This window comes from Rhinatrema bivittatum, chromosome 7 (assembly GCF_901001135.1).
Source record: "Rhinatrema bivittatum chromosome 7, aRhiBiv1.1, whole genome shotgun sequence".
NCBI classification, from domain to species: Eukaryota; Metazoa; Chordata; class Amphibia; order Gymnophiona; family Rhinatrematidae; genus Rhinatrema; species Rhinatrema bivittatum.
Window position 1 is genome coordinate 71,664,359 of NC_042621.1, and position 26,262 is coordinate 71,690,620.

At 42.0% G+C, this 26,262-nt stretch overlaps 1 protein-coding gene across 4 annotated transcripts in view; it reads left to right on the plus strand.

Annotated features, from left to right (window-relative positions):
• ADCY7 (adenylate cyclase 7) overlaps nt 1-26,262 on the plus strand; it is a 331,521-nt gene that overhangs the window by 263,748 nt on the left and 41,511 nt on the right. For 3 of the 4 annotated variants that reach the window (XM_029608517.1, XM_029608514.1, XM_029608515.1), the window contains 6 exons: nt 1,454-1,642; nt 2,286-2,329; nt 21,211-21,270; nt 21,784-21,864; nt 24,052-24,124; nt 25,858-25,955. In XM_029608517.1, the coding sequence (XP_029464377.1) occupies nt 1,454-1,642; nt 2,286-2,329; nt 21,211-21,270; nt 21,784-21,864; nt 24,052-24,124; nt 25,858-25,955 (545 nt within the window). The remainder of the gene's footprint in view (nt 1-1,453; nt 1,643-2,285; nt 2,330-21,210; nt 21,271-21,783; nt 21,865-24,051; nt 24,125-25,857; nt 25,956-26,262) is intronic. The other variant, XM_029608516.1, reaches the window with a different exon arrangement.

A 26,262-nucleotide genomic window follows, 5' to 3' on the forward strand; every position in this document is an offset into this window, starting at 1 on the left:
GTTTATAAGCATAGTTTTACTATTATGATTCATGACTTATATTTCTTGATTTTATTGTTTGATCTTTTATGGTTATGTTGCACTGCAAACATTTTCTGGTTTAATTTTTGTCTGCACATTTCTAGTTACGCTTTATGGCCTCTTTATTCTGTGTTTGTCTCCATGCCTGTGGGTATATTTTATGTAAATATCATCTAAGATCTTGTATCCATTTTCTAAAATTGTTGATGCAGTGCTGTCAAACATTTAAAAAGTAGTTTTGCTGGGTACCCAGAACTGGCCGGGGCTTTCTTTATTGCATGTAGGGCCTTAAGGAGTTTTTCTTATAATGTCTTTTAGCCAACTTGCCAGTTACAGTTAATGGCAGGCCTCTGGGCTGTGCTCTACTACTTGGTTATTTAGGCAAAATTTAAAATTTGTGTTGGAGGTAGTTTAGCTCATTTTCTCTGGTGATGTGTGATCCGTGGAATAAAAGAATGATAAAAAAAATGAAAAAATGTCTTTATTCTGTAGATGCAGTGTTTCTATATCTAGTATTATAAATTTCTATATTTTTAAGGCTAGCACCTGAGGGTGGTGTAAGGGGTGGTATAGGGAGAGAGAAAAAGTGTGCCCACTGCTGCTATATCTGTTTTGGGGGGGGGGGGGGTGTTCTTTCTCCCCCTTTCTTCCACACCTCCCCATCTGACTTCTTACTCTTTGACCCTATTTATTTATTTATTTGGTTTTATATACCGATGTATAGTTTTTCAACCTTCACAACGGTTTACATTGTAAAAATTTAAAAAAGAACAGACATGATACTTAAATCAAATTACACAAATTAAAATACAATTTGGTCTTAAAATAAAACTGAAATAAACATGAATTAGTTCATAAATAAAATCACTTACAATAATTGGATTAAAATGAAATTAAAAATAATTAAAATAAAGATAAAATCATTTGCTCGGTTCTATATCAAATGCTTGATTAAAAAGCCACGTTTTTAGCGCCTTTCTAAACAGTTTCATATCTCTTTGTAGCCTCAGTTCAGGTGGCATAGAGTTTCACAGTTTTGGGCCCGCCAACAAGACAGCTCTTTCTCTGAGCAGCAGGGATCAGTTTTTTGAGTGGATGGGGGGGGGGGGCACCATCAACATCAACATCAACATCAACTATTTTTGCCCAGGGTGCCATTTGCCCTGTGAGTGAGTGTCCATTGAGCAGCACCACCAAGATTCATCCTGACTTGCCCTGCTTGAAGACAGTATGTGGTGATTGTTCTGACCGGTGGGGGGGATGTGAGGTAGCTGCCGCTGTGCACTGTTGAGTTTATGCCTTTTGGGTGTTGGGGCGGGGCAGGGGTTGACATCTTGTTTCCTGCCTCAGGCAGCAGGTCACCTTGTATGCAGGAATATGTGCCAAGGCATCCTCCGCGTCTGTCTCTCTCTGAAATATTTCTTCTTAACAGTCCAAAGAGCGACGCCTTCAGAACAGTCACCTTCCAAAACCAAGGGTAACCTTCGGGCTGAAGATGCGGGCTTCTGTACGAATGACCCAATATCTGGAGTCCTGGGGCGCGGCGAGGCCCTTTTCCCATCTGAACCACAGGGAGAGCGTGAGTCGTGAAATTTCAACCACGAATGGGAAACCGAGAAAAGTGAGTGCAAAGGGGGAACATTCTAAGATTATATATATATATATATATAATTTTTAACATTTTGGATTCTTAGTAGATTGTGATATATTTTTTTTTTATTATTGGGCCATTAGCATAAATGAAAACATCTTGTAGCACGTATTTCATGTATTTCACGTATTTCACTGTATACTGTAACATCTTTGGGTTATGCTTTACATTGGGTGAGTGAAAAAAAAATATCCAAAAAGAATCCAGTTTTCTCTATTACTCCACACGTTTGTATTTTGGGAAACTTTATAGTGTGCACGATCAATTCTGTTTTACTGATGACAAATGCACTACAAATGCTTGGGTATCTGCTAAGCCTTGTTATGCTTTGCTTCTTATCTTCATGCCCAGGATGTTGCCTCTTTCTCCAGTGGGAGGGTAGGAAACTCCTTTTACTATCTCAGGTCATGATGCAGTGTTTGCAGCGCATAGTTTCACAGTGCGTCATTCTTTGAATGGCCTATAGTGAATCTAAATAGCAGTGTGTTAACGATTCTCTGCTTCAGATTTCCTCTTTATTAGTGCCTCTCACTGTGATAATGCAGGATCAGTGTATCAAACAGAGATACCAAAAAACAAAACCTGATTCTTACAAATGGTAATTTCTTTTTAGGAGATACCTCTGCATTGCACTAATCACCAGAGGACTATAGACAGGTAAGGACAATACCCATATTTCTAACTAGAGAAGCAGCAATTTTTATATCTGGTTAATTCTGCTTATTCATTGCTCATTTTTACACCACTTTCTGCCTTCAGCATTCCAGAATAGATTTTCCAAATTGCTATTAGTAACTATGAGGATTTCCAAATGTTTGCAATGCAAGATCATGTTCATGTAAGAAATGTAAGAAGAGCCTACTGATTGATAAATAACATTTTGCTTTGATTAAGCTCTTAAGTAAAACTACCAAATATGATTTCCTGAACTAAGTTTGAAATGTGAGCAGAATAGAAAACTTCTGCACTGCACTTGGTTCAGAATTGTCCAGAGATGCTGCCAGTATTGTAATTTTGTGCATTTCCTAAAAACTCAGCATTCCAAGCACTGGGTATTTCTAGTTCTAATGATCGACTTACTCATTCTGTAAAGCTTTTTTAAATGTTTCTCTCCATCGAAGTAAATCCATGGGGATATTGCAAATGTGCGTGCTATTTAGACAGATGTTTTTGAGCTGGAGTCAAACATCTGTTACAAGTAGGTGCCGCTAACTAGATTTTATATGCCAGAAATGCCTGAGTTGGCCCAGGTCCCTTCCCATTTCACAAAGCATCTCTGTGCAGGCAAGCACTGTGCTTTCTCATTACAAGTTACAATTGAATTTTTTTTATCTTTTGACACAAAACAAAATGTCAAGTGGATCACTGAAATTCAAGCAAACTTGATTCAGGAACAATCCTAAAATGAATGTAATTTGTGTCCAAAAAAACAGTTATGAAGACCTGTTTTAAAATGTGTGTTCCCTCATATCCCTAATTTGTTTTGTGTTTCACATGTAAAGGAGACAACACAGTTTATCCAAGTCTCTACTGTGTGTGTTAAAGGCCTTTTCCCACACACTGTCTAGTGACAAAAACTTGATTTTCACAGAAAATGAAGAGCAGTCATTTAAAATATACAGTGCAGTTGCTGATATATTTTTTTTTAAAATGCATCATTTAGTTTCACGGTGTTTTACGGTTGGCATCCTATCACGCTGATCTTCTTCTAGCATGCAGGGGTCATATCTGATATTGTCAGCTGCAGGTGGTACTGTTCAGTATGACATTACTTAGTAATCTGATGTCCCTGTTGTTTTGGAGATCTAAGTGAGGGTAACTGATCTTATTTGCATGAGCAGATGTTGCGTTTGAGGCTGCTGGGGCAAAGTGATGACTCTAGGACAGTGACGAGGGATGGTCAATGTTTTTGAACTCTGGTGTCATGAAAGGCCAGATATGAAATCTGATGCTAATTTATCAGTGGATCTTCCTTCTTTTTATTGAGTTTGCAATCAGACAATCAAACAAACAATAGTGCAGTAACACGGAAGCCCCCGGTAAGGGAGCATAGTACAAAGACTGAACACTAATAATAAAAACTGCCATACAACAAGGCCAACCGTCAAATTACAGAACATCCAATGGAACTGGAAACAGCAAAGTATCTGATAGCAAAACCATTTACAAGGTATGATGAGAGAACCCCCCCCTACCTCCCTCCCCCCCCCCCCCCACCCCATGCAGCTGAGGAAAATAATGCCCCATAAAATATCACAGAAAGTAAGAAATAAACAATAAATATATAGTAGACAAGAACTACCTAGTCAAAGGAAAGTTAGTAGAATGAAATGTAGTAAAAACAAGGAACTGGAAGAACTAAAGAAACTGAAAAAGTAGCGTGTGTTACGGTGCATGCTCACCTAGTCCGTCCCAGTTATACAGAGGGATATCACCCGCATAGTACCCCGGGTATACCAGCCATACATGAAGCTGATCCCCAATCCGCGTGCAGACACCTTACATAGTTGCAGGTAAACAAAAAAAAGAGAAACATCCCCCGCTAAGCAAGGGGACCTGACTCTCTCTGCTCAGACTGCCCATGCTTGTTAAAGGGGCCCCAAATCTGCGCATAGTCGGCTTTCTTCTTTTGGGTTTGCAATTTTGTCGTCATTTGCTCAAAGGTCGCCAATCTGATCATCTTATTCAACCAATTTTGGAAATGTGGCCCAATATCGGCAATCCAATTGGCTAAGATCACCTGTTTCGCTACCAAGCCAGCCTTGTTCAGAAACAGCTTCATAGGATTGGAAAACTGGAGTGGAGACGGTGGGTCCGCACCAAGAAGCCAAACCTGTGGGAGAAGAGGAATATCACTGCCCCAGACCTTGTCACAATAGGCCTTAATGGAAGACCAAAAATCATGAATCTTACTACAGGACCAGAAACTATGCATATAATCTCCAGCGCTCATCCCACATCGCAAACAGTTAGGGGAATCGCTAATCCCAAATCGGTAAGCTTGTTCATTCGTAACATACAATTGCCAGATAAATTTGAAATGCAATTCTCTCAGATCAGAGTTTTCAGTAAGCACTCTTCCATTCTTCAGGTATTTTTTAACAATGTCTGGCGTGAGCTGCACTTCTGCCACTCCCTGCCATCTATTGCAAATTTCCCCAAAAGTATTAGAGCCAATGAGGATGTTCAACACTTTTGAAAATAACGTGCATGACATTTTCATCTTTAAATGGAACCCCAACATACTATCTAATCGGGCTCTTAAATGATAGGCCAGCTCGTGTAACCCAGTGGTGAGAATATAGTGTCTAATTTGCAAAAACGCAAAGAAATCCCTTTGGGGAAGATCAAAAAGTGCTTGGAGGTCCTGAAAACTATAGACAATGTTTGACTGAGGCTGTAAGATTTGTACGATATGAGTAAGCCCCTTGGAGGCCCATTGCTGAAAGACTGTGTGCCCCTTCCCTGGAAGAAAATGAGGGTTGTGGCAAATGGGCAAGTAGGCAGTTTTTACACCCGGCAGTCCCAGCCATTTACATAATTGGGACCACGCTTGCCTTCCTGCCCGCAAGAGGAGAAATCTTCCATGTTTTTAAATTTTTTTTTCTTAACTTTTTATTTATAACATTTTTATATAAACAAAGCATACAACTTTGTTTGGAAATTACAGGGGACACAAAAACAAAAGTAAGGAAACATATCTAAGAAAACAAAATAATATAAATCTTTCCATCCTGATCATTAGAAAGAAACAGAGGATAGAGGGGCAGAGTGAGGAAAAAAAAGAAATCACAAAAAGGCAAGGCTTTATCTAGGAATCATGCCCAAAAGAAAATACAGGATATTTAGATCCTGGGGGAGAGGGGAAGAAACCAAAACTTTCCTGGCATTTAAAAAAGATTTAAGTTGTTCTGGAGAAAAGAAAACAAAAAAAATCAGGCGACACTTAACAAAACATTTACAGAGGTAACGCAATGTAAAAAAACGTCCCAGTGTCTCTTTTCTTAAAGCCAGGAACCCCTTCTTTGTTCCTGAATAACTCTGCTAATATCAGGAAAAATTCTAATCTTATAACTTTGAAATTCTACGTCCAAATTCCGAAAATAGGAAGACATCACAAGGTGAACATCGGAGGCAGCTATAAAGAAAAGAACAAGAGCAACATTCTCGATAAATCTCTAAAGTAGATGTCTCCAAAAACTTCAACAAAAACAGATAAATTGCCAGAAGCAGGAGTATGAGGAGAACAAGATGAGGCAAGAAAATACATTTTGTTAATAGAAGGAAATTTATCTTGAGGAATTTTTAACACTTCAAGAAAATATCTTTGATGAGATCAAAGGTAGCTCTCCCACAAATTTAGGAAAATTTAAAACAGAAAATTAAGTCTGCGTGAAGAATTTTCAAGAAACTCAATATGATGAGACAAAACTCCATGTTCCTGAAAGGAGGTGGTATGAAGAACTTGAATTTTACCCAAGTCCCGTGAAATAGAGTCAAATTGTACTTCAATATCTTGAATAAGAGACTCATGGCTGGAAACTTGAGGTGCCAATTTGGACAAAACAGAGTCAATCTTAGAGGTAGAAACAATTAGGATTTTAGCAGTGTGTCCCATGCTGACCCAAACAGAGTTTAAAGTCACTACCGTGGGTTTTTAAAACTTGATTAACTCACCCGGAGAAAAATCTACTGAAGAGCCAGAGGCGGCCAGATTAGAAAATGAACCAGGACATGATGCAGAGGAAATCAAAGCTGCCTCTCTATTAGGAGTCTTTGATGGATTGGTTAAGTTCTCTCTGGCCCAAATGGTAGTGCCCTTCGGAGAAGCAGACTCCTCGTCCCCTCCCACATGGGGTGCACTAGGCACGTTATCGACCGGCACTGACGCTGCTTCCTTGGGAATACTTATGCGCCACTCCAGCAATAGGTCCTGGTCCCGAGGGTCAGAGAAAACCTCTTCCCCTGGGAATTGCTCCACTCTCTCAGACAAAACTGCAACGGGGAGTCCCTCGGGGTGTCCGGGCATGGCAGAGACGAAGGAAGTAGTAAATTGCTGACCAGAAGGTAGAGAGGGTTTGGACGGGAAAACCCTCAGCTTTCCTTTGCACTTAGGTGTCATAATAGTAGAAACCAAAAGAAAGAAACAAAAGGTTAGTGTCTTCTGTCTCAGCTCAGGCAGCCATCTTGCTCCACCCTTTCCCCCAGCTGCTCGAAGTTGTCCATTCTTAACCAGGATGTTTTTTTAAATTTTGAATTGTGCCAATCAAGTGCTAGCTAGAATGGAGGATAGCCTAGTTTTTAGTTAGCAAGCTAAGAAACAGGGAAGCCAGGATTCAAATCATGCTGGCATTCCTTGTGACCTTTTAGGCAAGTCATTTCACCCTTCATTACCTCGGGTACAAACGTAGCGGCCTATTTACCAAAGACTTTCTCTCATTTTGTATCTATGGGAAAAATGCTTCAGGTGAATTGCATGCATAAATGTAACTACTATCGTAGCAATTTTCGAAAGCCATTTTCACGCGTAAAGTGCATTTACATGCGTAAAACCCAGTTTTATACATATAAATACTTTTGAAAATCAAGCCTTTTGTAAATATGGCCCTCAGATTGCAAACCCTCTGGGAGCAGGGAACTATCAGCTGAACCTGAATGTAACTTGCCTTGAGTAACCAGTGAAAAGGCATGAGCCAAGTATAAGTAAATTAAAATAGAACACTTGACCATGAGGAGCACTTTTGGCCCTTGGGCCATAGGTTCTCTGCTAGTGTGGTGGTTAGATCTGTTATCTAAATTTTTATCTGCTACATCTGTGAAAATCAGTAATTCCCTGTACATACCCAGATCAGTCCAGTCTCCTGGCTTTTGCCTCCCTTCCAGCAGATGGAGACAGAGTTTCGCTGACACTGGCATATAACCTGATGTGCCACCTGCACTCCCTCTGTCTCCAGGAGATGGTGGCAGCAAAAAACTCCAGTTTGGAAATTAGTTTTAAAAAAAAAAATGTAGATAGAGATTAGGAGAGAAGAGTTCCTCCCAGAAGGATGGCAGGTCCCTTCCAATTTTGAGGTGGATGAGTAGGGGTTGGAGACCCTTTTTGGCTCGTTCCTTTTTGCTGCCGGGGGTAAAAATACTGGTGTTGCCAGCTCCCTCCCCCTCCCCCCTCCTCCCCAGGAGGATGCCTGGTGCCTGCTGCCTAGCTTCAGCGAAGTGCTTGAAAGTTTTGAAGCTTAAAAAAAGTTTCCTTTTTTTTCCCCCCTGTCATGTCATGTTCATTCCACGAAGTTGATTGTAGGCAACCCGACAGGCGAAGGGCTGTTTCCTCAGCATCCTCAGAATGGTGGTCGCATGGTAGCCGGTGCTCAGCGTGTGGGGAGACGCACGCACGACTGCCTCATACCAGCCTGTGTTTTCGCTGCCTCTCCGGGTGAGACAGCAGCTCAGAGAATGCTTATGAGAATGTCGGGGAGGCATCAGAACACCACGTGGATTGCAGATGATGCCGACACGGCTGTGGGTGCCTTCCCAGTTCACACGGGAATGGTGGCCATTTTGGCTTATTTTACAGCAGCAGCTGAAACTGCAGGAGGAGAGGGAGTCCTCCCTCCACCACTGTCTCCAGCCAATCAGACTCATGGATGCCCAGGGGCCCAGGAACTTCTGTTTGAGGAGGATGAGGACCTTCTGGGAGACTATCCTGAGGATACAACAGGTTTTTCTATTGATTTTGTGCTACTGCTCTACAAGGCATATCTCACCAGGAAGGCCATGGGATGCTGTCTTTGCAGGCAGGAGTGCCTGCAGGATCTGTGGCCTACCAAGAAGCCCAAAATGGCACGGGCCAATGTGGCAACCAAGGTTCGATGAGTCCTGAGTCAGGCTATGCATTCAAAAGCTGCAAACTAGTCCACGGGAGAGTCAGATGACAGGGAGTCTCCGGCAGAGGAACCCCAGAGCTCCAGACCGGCAAGATCCAGATGATGAGCGGGGCCCCAACTGTGAAAGGAGATGATGCTAAGGCAGTTTGTCTTTTCCACAGGGAAGAATTGTGGCCCCTGATTCCCTGTGGCTGGGAATTAAGATTCCACAAGAAGAATCTGATCATGAACTTGTGGACCCAGTCATGGAGGGCTTAAGAGGTCTGGCAAAGGCTTTCCCTTTCTATAAGTCTGTAAAAAAGTTTCACGAGTGGGAGACTCCAGACACCGGTTTGAAGGTTGGTAGAGCAATGGACAAGTTTTATCTGTTGCTGGAGGACATGGAATTGCTGCCAAAGGTGGATGCCTCTGTGTCAGCTGTTACAAAAAAGACAGCCATTCCTGTGGCTAGTTCTGCGGTGCTCAAAGATATACAGGACAGGAAGCTAGAGGTCCATCTCAAAAAGATATGAGTTGCTGCTTTGGGCATTCGAGCTGCAATTTGTAGCAGCTTTATGTTTGGGCTGGGTTCAGCAGTTATAGTCTGATTAGGCGATGTCGGCATCAGAGACCATGCAGGCCGAGCGGCTGGAAGCCATGGTGGCCTATGGAGCAGATACATGTTATGACCTCACCCAAACATCCTCCAGGGCTATAATGTCTCCGGTCTTGGCCAGACGGCTCCTTTGGTTGCCAAACTGATTAGTGGATGTTTGATCTAAGTCTCAGCTAGGGCTTTATCTTTTAAGGGGAAACTGCTTTTTGGAGAGGACTTAGAGGAGCACATGAAGCATCTGGGTGAGAATAAAGGCCATAAGTTGCTGGAGGATAAGCTGAAGGGTGGCAAGAGTTCCTTCTCCACGTAGCCTCACTTTCGGATGAATCAGAGGTTTTGGCAGAATCGGGCTTTGGAAGGAGACGAGAGACAAGGCACTGGGAGGCAGCAGTTCTGGAACCAGTCCTTTTGAGGCCGAAAGCCAAACAGAGATGGTTCCAGCCAGGGGGTGTTGGGATCCAAGTCTGCCCAATGAATCGAGGCTGTTCCTCTCCTCGATGCCGGCCATAGGGGGTCGGTTGACTCTCTTCTTCGAGGAGTAGGCCAATGTCATGTTGGACCAATGTGTCCTAAATGTGATAAGACAAGGTTAGGCTTGACAATTTGCTCATCTGCTAAAGGATTTGTTCTTGGTGTCTCCTTGTGCCTCTGCAAATGAAAGATGGGTGGTTCAGGAGACCATCAACCGTTTATGGATGCTGAGAGCCATCGTCCCTGTACCCGTGAGGGACTGGGGAATGTGAAGGTATTCCATTTATTTTGTGGTCCCAAAGAAGGAAGGAACATTCTGCCCAATCTTCATTCTGAAGAAGATGAACGTGGTACTTAAGGTTCCTTGTTTTCGAATGGAGACGCCACATTCAGTGATTGCAGCAGTGCCTCTTTAGATTTGACCGAAGCTTACTTGAACATAGCAGTCTAGTTGGATCATAAAAGATTTCTGAGGTTCAATTTTGCACCTTGCCCTTCAGATTGACAAAGCTCCGAGAACCTTCACCAAGGTGATGGGTGTAGAGGTGGTGGTGGCTTGCAGGAAGGAGGGCATTTTGTATCTGAATGATTGACTGATTTGAGCAAAGTCTGACGTTCTTGACAGGCAGTGGCAGTGATACTGCAGTGTTTAAGGTCCCTGGGTTGGTTGGTGAATCTGTCAGAGAGTCAGTTAACCCCTTCTCAGGAGGGGGAGTTCCAGGGGGCGAATTTTGACACCAGGATCGGGAGAGTGTTTCTCACCAGGGAGTGAATCGACAAACTGCAGAGGCAGATTCGCAGCTTGTTGGAATGTGTGGTTCTTAGGGTGTGGGATTACCTGCAGATCCTTGGTTCCATAGCTTCCATGTTGGAATTGGTTCCTTGGGCATTTGCTCATATGAGTCTGCTGCAGAAGATTTGCTTTCCTGATGGGATCCATTGTCAGAACAGTTTCATCTACCATTGCCTCTTACAGAAATGGCCAGCTTAAGTCTCTCATGGCATCTTGGTCGGGACCAATTAAGTTGGGGGGTAGCCTTGTAGGTTCTGAGTTAGTAGTCACAATTGATGACAGCATCTCCGGTTGGGGGGCTATGTGTCAGACTCAGTCGGCGCAGGGCCATTGGTCGCAGGAGGAGGCATCATGGTCTATCAGTCGCTTAGAAATGAGAGCAGTGTGCTTTGCATTGCATGCCTTTCTGCCTCTCTTGCAAGGAAGGCTGGTAAGAATTTTGTCAGACAATGTGACAACAGTGGCTTATCTCAACCGACAGAGTGGTAATAGGAGGCATATGAGTTAATTCGCTGGGCAGAGTGACATCTAGAGTCATTGGCAGCTTCTCACATAGTGGGGATTGACAATGTGCAAGCAGATTTTCTCAGTCATCAGCAGCTGGATCCCGGGGAGTGGGAGCTGTTGAAGGCTTATCAGTCACTGGGGCATCCCATGCATAGACTTGACAGCAACTCAAAGGAATGCCAAGGCTCCACATTTCTTCAGTCACAGAAGGGAACATGGAGCAGAAGGAGTCAACATCTTAGTACTCCCTTGGCCGCAAGAGGTTCTCCTGTACATTTTCTGCCGTGGTTGCTGGTGGGCAAAGTGTTGCACCCAAATGGCAGATGAAATTTAATGGGGACAAGTGCAAGATGTTGCAAATAGGGAAAAATAACCTTTGCTGTAGTTACACAATGTTAGGTTCCATATTAGGAGCTACTACCCAGGAAAAAGATCTAGGCATCATAGTGGATAATACTTTAAAATCGTCAGCTCAGTGTGCTGCAGCAGTCAAAAAAGCAAACAGAATGTTAGGAATTATTAGGAAGGGAATTATTTAATAGAACGGAAAATGTCATAATGCCTCTATATCGCTCCATGGTGAGACCGCACCTTGAATACTGTGTACAATTCTGGTCGCCGCATCTCAAAAAAGATATATTGCGATGGAGAAGGTACAGAGAAGGGCAACCAAAATGATAAAGGGGATGGAACAGCTCCCCTATGAGGAAAGGCTGAAGAGGTTAGGGCTGTTCAGCTTGGAGAAGAGACGGCTGAGAGGGGATATGATAGAGGTCTTTAAGATCATGAGAGGTCTTGAACGAGTAGATGTGACATGGTTATTTACACTTTCGAATAATAGAAGGACTAGGGGGCATTCCATGAAGTTAGCAAGTAACACATTTAAGACTAATCGGAGAAAATTATTTTTCACTCAATGCACATTAAAGCTCTGGAATTTGTTGCCAGAGGATGTGGTTAGTGCAGTTAGTGTAGCTGGGTTCAAGAAAGGTTTGGATAAGTTCTTGGAGGAGAAGACCATTATCGGCTATTAATCAAATTTACTTAGGGAATAGCCACTGCTATTGATTGCATCAGTAGCATGGGATATTCTTAGTGTTTGGGTAATTGCCAGATTCTTGTGGCCTGGTTTGGCCTCTGTTGATAACAGGATGCTGGGCTTGATGGACCCTTGGTCTGACCCAGCATGACAATTTCTTATGTTCTTATGTGAGTAGAGATTCATCCGGGAGACGTGATTCTAGTAGAGTTAGCGTGGCCTCGCCGGCCCTGGTTTTCAGATTTGATCAATCCTCACGGTGGACAGTCAGCTGCGTCTTGCTCATCTTCCCAAACTGCTGAGTCAAGGTCCCACATTTTCAGATCAGGCGGCTCGCTTCTGTCTCACTTGGTTTTTGAGAGGAAGCATCTAAGGTCCAAAGGATATCCCAATGATGTCATTGCCATTCTTTTGCAAGCTAGTAAGACTTCAACATCATTAGCCTATGTAAGGGTGTGGAGAGTCTTTGAGACTTGGTGTGTGGAGCAGGGGGGTCGATCCTACTCTAGCGTCGGTGGCACACATTTGACCTTCTTGCAACAAGGGTTAGTGAAGGGTTTGGCCTCTAACTCCCTCAGAATCCAGTTGGTGGCTTTGGGCTGTCTTAGAGGCAAAGTGCAAGGAGCAACTGTAGCCACACATCCAGATGTGGTGCGTTTTCTCTGGGAGATGAAGCATTGCTACCTCTGGTGCGGTAGTTGTGGCCCCATTGGAGTCTTAACTTGGTTCTCAGAGGATTGTGTGTGACTCCTTTAGAACTGTTTTGAAGGGCAACTATGAAGGATCTTATCATAAAGGTGTTTTGGTTTTTTTTGGTGGCAATTGTTTCCACTAGGAGAATTTCCAAGCTTCAGGATCTATCGTGCAGGGATCTTTTTCTGAGAATTACGGATGCTGGAGTCTCTCTACATACAGTTCCTTCTTTTCTTCTGAAGGCTTCAAAATCCACCATTGGTACGGTGGTTGAAAGAAGCAATAGGTTTGGCATACGTATGTCAGGGCCACATTGTTCCTGAGGGGATGTGAGCTATTTCTACTTGATCGCAAGCAGCATCCTGGGCAAAATGTCACCAAGTGTCGCCACAAGAAATTTGTAGGGCCCTACTTGGAAATCATTGCAAATTTTTGCCAGACATTATCGTTTGGATGTTCAGCCTCCAGATGCCATGGACTTTGGTGAAAGTGTGCTTCAATCGAGACTCTCGCAGTCCCACTCTGTTTAAGGAAGTTTGGGTACATCCCAGGAGTCTGGACTGATCTGGGTATATATAGGGAAAGGAAAATTGGTTCTTAACTGTTAATTTTCATTCCTGTAGTACCACAGATCAGTCCAGAGTCCAACCTAGTTGGGGTGAAGAGTCTTGAGAGTCTGCTCAATCTGTTATTTTATTTATTTATTTATTTATAGCTTTTCTATACCGACTTTCCAATAACAGAATTACTGATCAATTCGGTTTACATTTTAAACTTTAACAGTGACAAGTAATTGTCTTACAATGAACAGGAAGAAGTAACTTGGAAGTAAATTATTGTTATTGTAAATAGACTGAAGATTGGCACAGGTTTTGTTCTTGTTTCTTCTGTGGTTAACATTGGAAAGGACCGTTCCCATTAGGGGGTTTTCCACATCCTACTGCTTGTTCAGGGGGATGTGTTATTTATTTATTTATTTTATTATTTTTATATACCGACATTCAGGTATTGTAGGTATTTCCCTATCCCCAAAGTTTTTAGAGGATGTGTTAATTTAGGTTCAGTGGTATCTTGGCTTGGGTTCAGGTCAATACTGAGGGACTGCAGGTGGCATACCAGGTTATATGCCAGTTTCAGCAAAACTTTCTCTGTTTCCATCTGCTGGAAGGGAGGCAAAACCCAGGAGTCTGGGAATGAAAATTAGCAAGTAAGAACCAATTTTCCTTTCTCATGTTGTAAATCATTGTAGGATGGATTCTTCCTTTCTACCTTTCTTCTGAAATACGTAGGAAGATAATTTTCTAAGAGGTGGCAGTGTTTGCATAACTGTGGTTCCTTTGTGTCTATGGATCTGCAAGCTGGTTTTCAATGGGAAACTCCCATGGACTGCAGTGCCACTGTGTGTGTGTGTGTGGGGGGGGGGGGGGTTTAATGACATCCTGTGCTTACCTTTTGGGGTCTGCTGTGAACATGCCTTCCGTACCGCATCATTTTTTTCCTTTGGAAAAGTATGTATGCTGTCAGCAGCATGCATTTTTCCCCACTGAGTGTCCAATTTTGAAAGGGTTTTTTTTTTTTCTGCAGATAAACACCAGCTTACCCACAAAAATCCCTTTAAAAATTACCCCTAAAATGTGTACCAGTTTAAATTTGTTGATGATAATTGGTCGTCAATTTAATTGGGATCAAGGTCAGTCTGCTTATTTGACTTGACTGCCCATAAACTTCCACTTTCATAAATTTGCTTTAAGCCTGCTACCAGTTTCATGGCATGTTCCTTGGTCTTGGTGCTATTTGAAGGGGTAATTGTTCTCTGTTAACCTGTTCCACATCGGTCATGGTATGATAAATCTGTCATATCAGTAGATGAAAGATAGCTCCTTCAGTTTGAGATCTCTGGCCAAACAGTTAAGGTATCACTCATACATTTGTAAGAGCCTTCTGATAGCCCTGATTTAGCAGAATGCTGCTAAGAATCCTTTTTTTTTTTTTTTTTAAATTATTGACATGGTGTTCTGGGTAATCCCTAATCTCTAACTCATTGGAAATATGTGAAAATATTTGCAGCAAAAATAAAGACTAGGCTTTTTGACTTTTTGGAAAATTTTTCACAAAATTTCTATGTCTAGATCAGTGATGGCCAACCTTTTGAGCTCAGTGTGTCAAAATTCATAAAAAAACAGAGCATAACTCGGGTGGTGTGTCACTTCTAGAAAAATCCATAATTTTGTGATATTTGTAGCTCTAATCAACAAAGTTATAATTTTAATATATATACTGTATTTATTAATAAAGCAAAAACAAATAATTCTTTACCTTACCTGCTTAGTGACTTTTTTGTTGCTGAATTTCATTGGCTAAATCTTCAATTGAAGGTTGGTATTTCGTACACTTCAAGTCCAAGCAAGCGTTACAAACTTCATCTGTCAGTCGGTTTCTTTTATTGGCTCCCATTCATGTTCACAACACTCCCTCCCCATCTCCCAGGCATGCACACATTCATTCTCACACACACAGACCCCCAGGCAGGCACCCATGCATTCACACACATACACCCCCAGGCAGAGTCCCATTCATACACATTCACACACTAAAGGTAGACCCCCCCCCTCTCTTTCTTTTGCCAGCAACCTCAGAACCTCTCTCATTCCTCTGCTGCCACTGTCACTGATGCCGCGTGGCTATTGCGGAGGTGCCGATTGCTGCTACTGACACTGAAGTCCATTCTGCTGCCTCCTCTGTGCAGGCCCCGTGGGCTTCCACTTTCTCCATGCTGATCTCGTACATTGTGAGATCCGTTGAGAAAGTGCTATTCTTGCACATTCCCAAAGAGTACATGTGCCAATCACTAAAAAGTACATTTTTTTTTTTTTTGCCTTTGCTGTCTGATCTTAGTTTTCTAATTGGTTGGTCACAGGCTTTTTTTTCACCTTCCCTTTCTTATTTTTTTGCCAATTCCTTTTATATTGTCTTTTTTTCTGTTTCTTTTTTCTCCATCTTCTTCCCTCAAACACACAGTCAGGTTCTCATTCTCACGTGCATTTCTCTTTCTCACACACACGGGCTCTCGCTGGCACATGCTCTCTCTCATACAATCATTCATATACACAGGCTCTCACTGGCACATGCTCTCTCTCATACAATCATTCATACACACAGGCTCTCACTGGCACATGCTCTCTCATACAATCATTCATATACACAGGCTCTCACTGGCACATGCTCTCTCTCATACAATCATTCATATACACAGGCTCTCACTGGCACATGCTCTCTCTCATACAATCATTCATATACACAGGCTCTCACTGGCACATGCTCTCTCTCATACAATCATTCATACACACAGGCTCTCACTGGCACATGCTCTCTCATACAATCATTCATACACACAGGCTCTCACTGGCACATGCTCTCTCATACAATCATTCATATACACAGGCTCTCACTGGCACATGCTCTCTCGCTCTCTCACACACACACACACACACACACACACACACACACAGGCTCTCACATGCTGTCTCTGCAAACATTCAGGTCCTCTCTCTCAACTCACCTCATACACGCACTCTACGGGCCCTCAGCCTCTCTCTCACCTCTGGGCCTCCTCTTCGCGGGTCGCCGCAGGATGGGCTCTGCAGCGGCCCTGATCTTCTCGGGCCGCGGCAGCCCTGCTACCGGGCCTCTTCCTCTTCTTGGGCCGCTGCGACTTGGGATTCGCAGCGACCCGCGGCGGCTCCTCCTCTTCTGCACGCGCTGATTCGCTTCCTCCTTCCTGCCCACGCGGCTCCGGCAACGTTTACTTCTGGGGCTGCACAGGCAGGAAGGAGGAGCATCAGCGCGTTGTCTTGAGCCTCATCGCTGCGACGCATGAGCCTCCCTGCGCCCGGGGGCATTGGTGGAGGGTAGGGGGAAACTAAAAAACACATTTAAAGGCTCGGTGCAGCTGAAAAAGAAAAGGCTCGGCGCAGCCGATAAAAAAAAAAAAAAAAAATTCCTGATAGTCCTCGAAACGCTGCGCGTGTCAGCCAAAACGGCTCGGCGTGTCACCTCTGACACGCGTGTCATAGGTTAGCCATCACTGGTCTAGATGCTATTTTTAAAGTGTTCGTTTGGGTGCTTGATGAAGAAGAGAGAGGGATAGAGAGATGTCACAAGCTCTTTTTTTTTCAGATTCTTCTTTTGGGTCTGTGCTGGCTTCTCTTGATTGTAATGTTGAGCGTCATCTCTTGCTTCTTGCAGGCTTCAGTTTGGAGGTTAATATATGAGGCGCATGTAACCCGGGCACATTTTTGGGTTACCAGTAAGCCCTGGGAAAGAGTGTTAGTGCAGTTAGAGATAATTAGCGAAGCATCCATTTGTGTTCACTCCCTCCCCTAGCGGGTGCTGGAATGGATGATCCACTCAGAGATTTTATAGCAGAGCTCCACCAAGGGCTCTGGGGGCAGTCTAATAGGATCATTCATCAAAATGCGTTATGGCGTTAACGCTTTATCGCACACGTTAACGCCATAACGCATGTGAAAAGTATAGTATCATGTGGCATGAATGCAAATTTTTGAGGTGGGTGGGATGGGGGAGGAGTTTTGGGCGGGTTTTAGAGGCCATATCATACTGTGCGATAGCATAATGCATGCCGTCGCACGGTTTTAACGCTGGAAATAACTACAGCTTTTTTCCTGGCGTTAAGCTGTGCGATATGTCTGAAATGGCCAAAATGCAATTTGCGATAAATTTTTGGAATTGCATTTTGGCCATTTCTGGGCTTGAGGGGAGGAGGAGTGGTGTGGAGTAGAGAGAGAGAAAGAGAGCCTCTAGGGAGGGCTTCACGGTGTGCACCTATTTATATCTTTATAGGAGGGCCACCTGATAGGTCGAGATGAGGGTTAGTGGTGGTTTAGGGTTTGGAGCCAGTTTTGCATGTAGAGTGAGATGTACAAACAGCACAGTACAACTTAGAGAAGATTTAACGTCATTTGGAGTGAGGAAAGTCTCACAAATATGAAATTTCTACTATGTTCCCTTGCCCTAGCTTGATGGTCTCTAGAGTAACTTACAAATTTCCATAAATACGCCCCTTTTTCTTAACGCATGTATTATTAAATGTTTTTGCTGAATGATGGGGTAAGTTTGCAGTTCAGGAGGAAGGTTGGAGATTATTTCCTTTGTATTTTTGGCATACCTGGGGGCCTGGACTCCATCCTGCCTGAAATCTTTCAGGGCAAGTCAGGGGCTCTACTGCTGTACTCTTCTCCCAAGGAGCAGAGTGGTTGGCCTGGGAATATTTTAGATTTTTGCTTTTACTTGGTAGGAGCCTTGCTGGACACCTGGGCCTTTCCTGGATCCAGGACATGGGGTACCCTGTGTCTGGGGATGCCCAGGGATAGGGAAGACCTGCCCCGGAAATGCTGGTGACCCATTGCAAGGGACAACTCTGGTGGTGGTTTATTTTTGGGAACCAGAATTTATTTTTTGAATATCTGGCAGGAAGTGTTTTCTTTTCCTCTTCCTACATATCAGTGGACCTTGAAGCAGTGGTCCACCCAGGATCCCTCCCAAAAGGTATTCCCATTGAGGAAAGGAAAGCAAGATCTACTAATTGTGAGTAAGAAGTATTTACAATTCAGAGGACACCCAATTGGAGTCTTCAAAAGCCCCTGGGGGGGTGGGGGGGAGAGAGATTTTGCTCTTTGTGCGGAGACAGGTTTTGGCCAACTTGGATGGGTTTCCTGACCATCTAAGGGTTGCTCTGCCCACTGGCAGGCCGATACAGAAAAACGCGCGGGAGAGCTGGCGAGCGCACACTCTCCCGGCGCGTGCGCAGGCCACTCTCCTGGGCGCGCGATTCAGGAGGGTGGCCTATGCAAATTAGGGCACGCGGTAAAAGCAGCGGCGACTGTCAGCGGGTTTGACAGCCGATGCTCAATTTTGCCGGCGTCTGTTCTCAAACCCGTTGACAGCCACGGGTTTGGAAAACGGACGCCGGCATAATTGAGTGTCTGTCTTCCGACCTGCGGGCTGATTTCTAATTTTTTTTTTTTTTTAATTTTTACTTTTTTGTTTTCTTTTGGGGCATCCGACTTAATATCGCTATGATATTAAGTCGGAGGGTGTACAGAAAAGCAGTTTTTACTGCTTTTCTGTGCCCTTCCCCGGCACCGGCAGAAATTAACGCCAGCCTTTGGGTAGGCGTTAATTTCTGAAAGTAAAATGTGCGGCTTGGCTGCACATTTTACTTTCTGTATTGTGCGGGAATAACTAATAGGGCCATCATCATGCATTTGCATGTTGCGGGCGCTATTAGTTTCGGGGGGGGATTGGACACGTGTTTTCGACGCACTTTTACCCCTTACTGAATAAGGGGTAAAGCTAGCGCGTCAAAAACGCGCGTCCAAATGCGGGTTAACAGTGCGCTCCACTGGAGCACACTGTACTGTATCAGCCTGTGGGATTGTTATCGTCCAGTTCCTTACCTACTAGAAAAGACTCCTGTACAGAGAAGAGAGAAGACTGTGACTCTGTAACATATTTATTGTGCCACCTGCAACTATCTTATACAGTAAACTTGTTTGGACACTAACCCAGTGCACCCAGCGACTTTATTTGGGCACACGGGGATTACCAAGAGGAAGTTAGCCATCTCTGCACTGGGACCCGAAAGGACACCTTTCTTCCCCCAGTCAAAAGGATTCACATCCTGGGGAAGGGGCATCAGAGAAGAGCTCGTCAGGGTTCCTGCGCCAAAGGACTTAAAAATACTTTTATGGCCCCCACCCGTGCAGGACACGCACACAAGGGTGGGGTTGCACCCAGGAACTGTGAATTAAGAAATTATTTTACACTTTGTCTCTTTGACATGCTGAAGGGGTTTGCCATGTGTAGTCAAGCCTCAATCAGATACTTCTTATGTCTTGTATACAAATTACTGGTATAAATAGTTTTAAATGCACTGATGTTTCCATTCAGGTTCAGTGGTAAAAGACTTTGGTTTTACTGGACTGCAAGGGTATAAAGTATTTGTGTGTTCCTGTTTTCTTAACATTGTAGTAATAAGTGCAAAGGTTGCCTTGTCACACTTATAAATATGTATAACTAATCTGTATCCCAGATTAAATTAATAATTCAAGAATGGAGCACTTCAAAAACATAGTATGAGACTACCACACGTGGAATCTGACAGCTTAGCGCACATAGACTTTTAGAATTAGTGCTTTTTATGTAAATAATATTGCAAGTGTAATTAATATCACTGCATAGTAACATAATAAACGGTGGCAAAATAAAATACCCAAAAGGTGCATGCACTCTGCCCAGCAAGTAGCTTAGGTAGTAACTGCTGCTCTATGCAGGTTACCCCATTCAGAAATGTCGCATCTAAAGTTAACAAAAGGTTTACCCTTCTCTTCATTCCCATCCTCAACCATTTGGGATCCGCTCTGTATACCCCTTATCCTTTTGAATTCCATTGCTGTTCTTGTCTTCACCAGCTTCAGACAGTGACTTAAAAGTATCATTCATTCCTGCCCGACAGTTTGACATCACAATAGTTTCTGCATCAGGTTAAATAAGCGAAGTGTCTGTCCCAAGCAACGATCTCCTTCCTGAGTTGGTTCTGTTTTCAGTATATCTATGATAAATTATATTGCTGGTTTTCTCCATGTGCCTAACTTACCTGTCAGTTGACCAGGGTTTAATGTCAGTTTTCAAGCCAATGTTGAGTTTTCATATGCAGTGCATTAAACAGCCAAATCCCTATGCCTTGTTTCAGAAATGTTTTCCTCGTTTGAGACAGATGTCACTCTGAGAAACACCCATTGCTTTTTACTCTTTTTGTGCCCGAGCAGTGCACAAGTTTGCAGGCCGCCCCCCCCCCCGGAGGTAGAACCTGTTATTTTATCATGAATGGCTACTGTTATCCTATGTAATCAGGTCAAAGATTTTAGCTCACCGCTTTATCAATCTAAAAATCCGGTTGCAGATTAAATTCTCCCTCTGCTTTATTCGTGCTAGACTGTGAAGCAATAAACAACCTAAAAATATATTGCACGGTTAATAATCTAATGTGTGTGGAGAATGAAAGCAGCGTTGAACGCATGTACATTTTTTCCCCCAAGTTCCTGGAGAATGTATTCCCCCCCCCCCCCCCCCCCACCAAAGAAAAAAAAATCCACTGAATGAAGGAGAATTCAGTGAAATGAGTGATCGAATTGCTGGAATGCCTGAGAGCTTTTGTAGTGAAGCAAAAACCTATAGCTAATATGTTAAAAAAATAAATAAATAAAAATGCCCAATTGGATCTAGCATAAAATAATTTGATTTTGGTATAGTTAGATATGAATATTTTACATTGTGTTTGACTTATGAAACTTTGAAGAAAGGTTGATATGAGAGTATCTGTTTATGTGCATATATCTGTCTCTCTATATCTGTGTGTGCATTTAGATGTGAGTATTGATATAATTTGTATGTTTTATAGTGTGATGTCTTTGATACGTACTATTTGATTATCCACTTTCTTCCCTGCCACGTTTAAAAAAAAATGTCTCTCTCTGTTAGTCTGGATGGATCTAGACAAGAACTGTTATCGTCTCCCTCCTCTTCACTTGTAAGCTATAAGTGAGTTTTCTTTTCTTTTTTGTACGTCTCTATTTTACTCTGATTTACCTGGCTTGTGTGGGACTCTGACATCTCTTTACTAAAACCCCCCCCTGCTTGCACGGCTGGAGCACTAAAACCTGTGGAAGGTGTGTGGAGTGTGTCTGGCAAAAGATGGGATTTGTAAAGGGGGGGTGGGGGTTGCAGGGGAGAGATGGCTTGCTAGATCTGTCTGGAATTCATTCTCCTTTTAAACCAAAATGCTTAAAATATTGGTTACAACTTTTCTCCTCTTAAAAATTGCAGAAGCGAGCACAGGGCAAAAGGTGTGTGTCCTCTGCTCATGTGATTTTTGAGACTGAACTGTAAAAAAGGACAAAAGATCTTTTCCTGTTGTCTTGTTTTCCTCATCTTCGCTTTCCTTCTTTTTACTTGGCTGTATTACAGTTCATAATGCACAATGCTTCTATGGGATGTAGTTGAAGGAGACAGTGCAAATTCAAACGATTTTTTTATTTTTTCTAATTTGCACAGGAATATATCTCAGAAGAGGAAGATGGAAGAAGATCTTCATGATAAAATGATGACCACGATTGATGGCCTAAGTTCTGCCAAGTGTGTAACTATAATTTCATGCTTGTCAGGGTGTTTACCAGTGAATTTGACTGTGGGTAAAAAAAAAATGTGGGGGAAGAGGAAAATCTTTTTTTTGGGGGTGTGGGGCGGGAAGGGGGACAGTTTTTCAGACAAGTTCGCGTAGCTGCAGAGAGTGCTTGTACCTGAATCGTTAAAGGAAGGCCGCGTGGGCAGACTACCTCAGAAAATTGCTTGTGGGTATGAAATACCCACGTGCTCCGCACCTGTATTTTCTTCAGGCAGAAAACATTACTCGTAGGTTTGAAAATCAAATCTAGGCATGATTTGTTTCCTCTGCTTCCTGGGGAGTGCCTTTCCTCGCACCAGCTTGAAAGTTCTCACGGTGTGTGTGTGTGTTCGCTGCTTAGCCGGGCAGAGGGTGATAATATACGGACAGGCCAATTTACCTGGGTAAATCGCTTTGAAAAATTGCCTTCAAGGCATAGGAAGGCTCATCCATTTATCTTACCCCCCCCCCCCCCCCCCCCCCCCCAGAGCACACAGTCCATCATAGGAGGTTTTAGTATAATCTACCTTTTGGAATCATGGTCCTTTGTTCAGGTTTAAAAACCGAGAGCAAGTTGGCAAATGTGTACACGTTTCTCTTAAAATAGCAACTTATGCAGGCATTGGCCACACCCCTGGACTACCCCCTTTTTTTTTCTCGTGCGTTATATGTGTACACACAAGTGAAAATACGTGCGTATTTTATAAAAGTTGAAAATGCAAAGTATGTGAGTAGAGGCTACCTACACGCATATATATGCTAATTTTTACGTGTATAACATCAAACCCCAAGGGTTTAACTTGAAGGACCTTTGAAGCCAGTTTGACAAAAGGTGGAATATTACATGCCTGGAAATCCGAAAATCCTTTATTTAATTAGAGACAGAGTGACAACTTCTGAACTTGCATAACTTCTCAGTGCTTAAGAATATGCTTGGAACGGTTTCACCCTTTCCGTAGGCCTGCACAATGTTGCAAGCTAAAACCATCAACATAAATGTTAATACTGAGCAAGTAAGCAGAGAATTTGGAGACTTTTCATTTATAGAATCCTTGTGTAAGGTTCTGGAAAATCGCTGTATTTAAAATTGATTTTTTTCTGCACTGTACAACTGCATATGGAATGAGAATTTTTGTTTTAACCGGTGGCAGGACAGGTTGAAGAAATGTTTTGGACTCAGTGCAGCTAGAGATTTACAGGGCTCCTTACCCACACACATTTTGTGGAAAATAAATTTATAATTCGATCTAGCTGCTTAAAAAAAAAAAAAAGTCACACCCTCCTCCACAGGGTAGAGGAAGTGTAGCAAAGAAAACCATTGTTTTTTTAAAGTCCTCAGCAGGATAGCAGTGGCAGAAAAACAGTGACATGGGCAGAAACAATGGAGGGGGGAGCATTGGGTTCTATATCTCACCATTGCTTGCAGTCAGCCTGCTTGAACGATGGGGACCAATGCAGTCACATTTTTTTTACTTATACTCTTAAAGCGGCTCTGACCAGTGGCTGAATTGGAGGCCTTTGAAGCTGAACGTCAATACTGCTGCTTGTTGACTAGGCAGCCACTTAACTCCTTTCGCATCTCACCTTAGTGACTTACTGAACCTCCGAGGATTGTGGTATTTGTGAGACTTGACTTGATGTGCATGAAAGTGGGAGACCGTTGTGGCATGCCAAGTATATGATATAGTACAAGTTACTTCATTATAGGGGCAATTTTGCCCCAGTTTTCAAAGTAAAAGTATGCATGTTCTTTTTGACTTGACTCATGGAGGGTATAAGCTACATGTTGACATTTGCATCTACTTTTTGTGCAGGTACTTTTTTTTTTATTTTCATGGAAAATAATGCACCTTAGATTTAAAAACGCAGTGTCTGCATTATTTTTATTTCCCAACCCCAAATCATAATCATTCTCTCCAGGAATGCTGTCTGTTAATGTGGCAAAAAGTACAAAGGTTGTGGCACATTCCATATAGTTTTAGCCACATAGACGGAAAAAAAAAAATTCAGACGTCTGATTTACCTATATAAATCATGCATAAGTGATTTTGATAGTAGTTCTCCCCATGGATTGAATAATATGTGCATTTTTTAGCATTTATAAAAAAAACCTGTTACTCAGTTTTTCCTAATTAATCTGAATATTCTTTTTTACATAGACCCTGCTTCGTTAAGTCAGATGATTTTTATGGATTTTTTCTTTTCTTTACTGGAACCGGATTTGAGAAAGAGGTATGTAGAATGTGTCATTACATGTATAGTTTAGTTTATCTTGATTGATTGCCTTTATTACATAAAAGAAAATCAAGGTGATGTACAGAAACATTTATAAAATTAACATTAAATTGCACAACAAAATTAGCAAAATAAATATATAAAACACTAGTGTAAAATATTACAACAATACGTCAAAATATTGAAATAGAATAAAAGTAAATGAAACATGCAAACAGGATAAAACAGTAGCTAAAAGAAAAAAAACCTGATAAACTTATTGCAGAACAAAATTGGAAAAGCCTGGGTTAAAAGATGAGTGAATTTTAAAAGCCCTATGTACGCCAAAGCCGGGAGATATGCGTGGGTATTGGCTCAGCGTGCCGCACAGATTTTCAGAGGCACCTGGGTATGTGCATATTTCCCAGTATGGAAGTAAAATTGTGCACATATAAATATGTGCATATAATATATATATAAATATTATAAATATAAATATAATATAATATAATATAAATATTTTGCACATATAAATATGTGCACGATTTTTATAACAGAGGCTCATATACATGTGTATGTTATAAAATCGCTGCTTTTAGTCTTTAAGGATTTTCAGAACTAGATGCAACCATTTTATAAATGCGGGACTCTAGTGGTAGAGAATTCCAAAAATTGGGCGCAAGAGAAGAGAAATGGATTTTCGGTGAAGGAATGTTCAGTAATTCTTTTTGCAATGAATGAAGGCTACAATTAGGTTTATAAGGAACAAGCTAGTTTGATAAATATTGAGGAATGTCCCAGCAAAGGACTTTAAATATTAAACAGGCTATTTTGAACTGAATTCGCAGTGCTACAGGAAGTCAATAAAACTCAATGAACAAGGGAGTTACATGATCAATTTTCTTTTTGTTAAAGATTAACTTGGCTGCCGTATACAGCTTTAACTAAAGTCACCTCATTTGTTTAGAGGACAATCCATAAAATAATGCATTACAGTAATATTACCAGCTAAAAATTAATCAATAAGTAAGAACTTTGAGATAATGAATGCCAAGGAAAGGTCTTAATTTCCTAATGAAATGTAAGCTATTTGTATTAAGCCAGAGATATGCGGAGAAGCTTATTGAAGAATCCAACTGAAAACCTAATGTAGTAACCTCTTTTGTAGGTGGAATCAATATATTGTCCATCTTAGGAGAAGGAAAGTCAGTATGCCTTGAATATCTGGATATCTACATGGCTTGGGATTTTTGGGGATGAAACTTTTAGTTTAGATAACTTTAACCAAGCTGCTAAGGCAGAGAGACGCTGATTGAGCTTCTCAAGAGAAATACCACCGAAACCGGCAACTATCTGTATATCATCAGCATACAGATAACCGATGAAACCTAAGCTTTATATAAGGGTTAGTCAATGGGGGGAGATATAGATTAAACAGGGTGCAGGAAAGGATGTAATCTTGAACTCCACAAAAGAGATGGTGAGGGTGAAGAATTCCAGAAAACCTGATAAGAGGGAACTCACTGTAGGACAACATTAGTTTGTACCAGAGGGTTTAAGGCAGAGTGTTAATGTTGTGTTGTATGGTTTTGCATTTGTATCATCATTGGTGGTTGTTCACCTACAGCTCTAGTTTGTTACTGTGCGTTATAAGTTTAATGAAAAAATAAATATTTGGGTATAGTAAGAATTTACTGAGAGTTAACATTTTCAATATATTATATAAACATTTTTTTTTTTTTTTTTTGCAGTATCGTATGATCAGCATACCTAAAGTCGGGAATTACTTTGCCTGTGCCGGTTTTGTATTTCTCTGTATATTTTTGATACAGATATTAGTAGTACCGAGGTAAATATGTTTTTCTTTTGTATTTAGCTATGTGTGTGGTATTTTATTCTTTCCCATTTGTGAACTGGATCTATGCCCTGCTTACAAACAGTTATTTTACATGCACCTGTATAACATGAAGTGGTTCGAACTCTCTCTAAATTTTTCCTCCCCCTCCATGGTGGTGCAGGTATACTATTCTCAGGAATCTTTTTGTTTTTAGATTTTTTTTTTTCCTGGAATTTATCAGCATTTATTACAAGTCTTTTTTTTTTTTACACTGATTCCTCCAAATTTTTGTTCTTGGTGTAATAAACAACTAATAAAT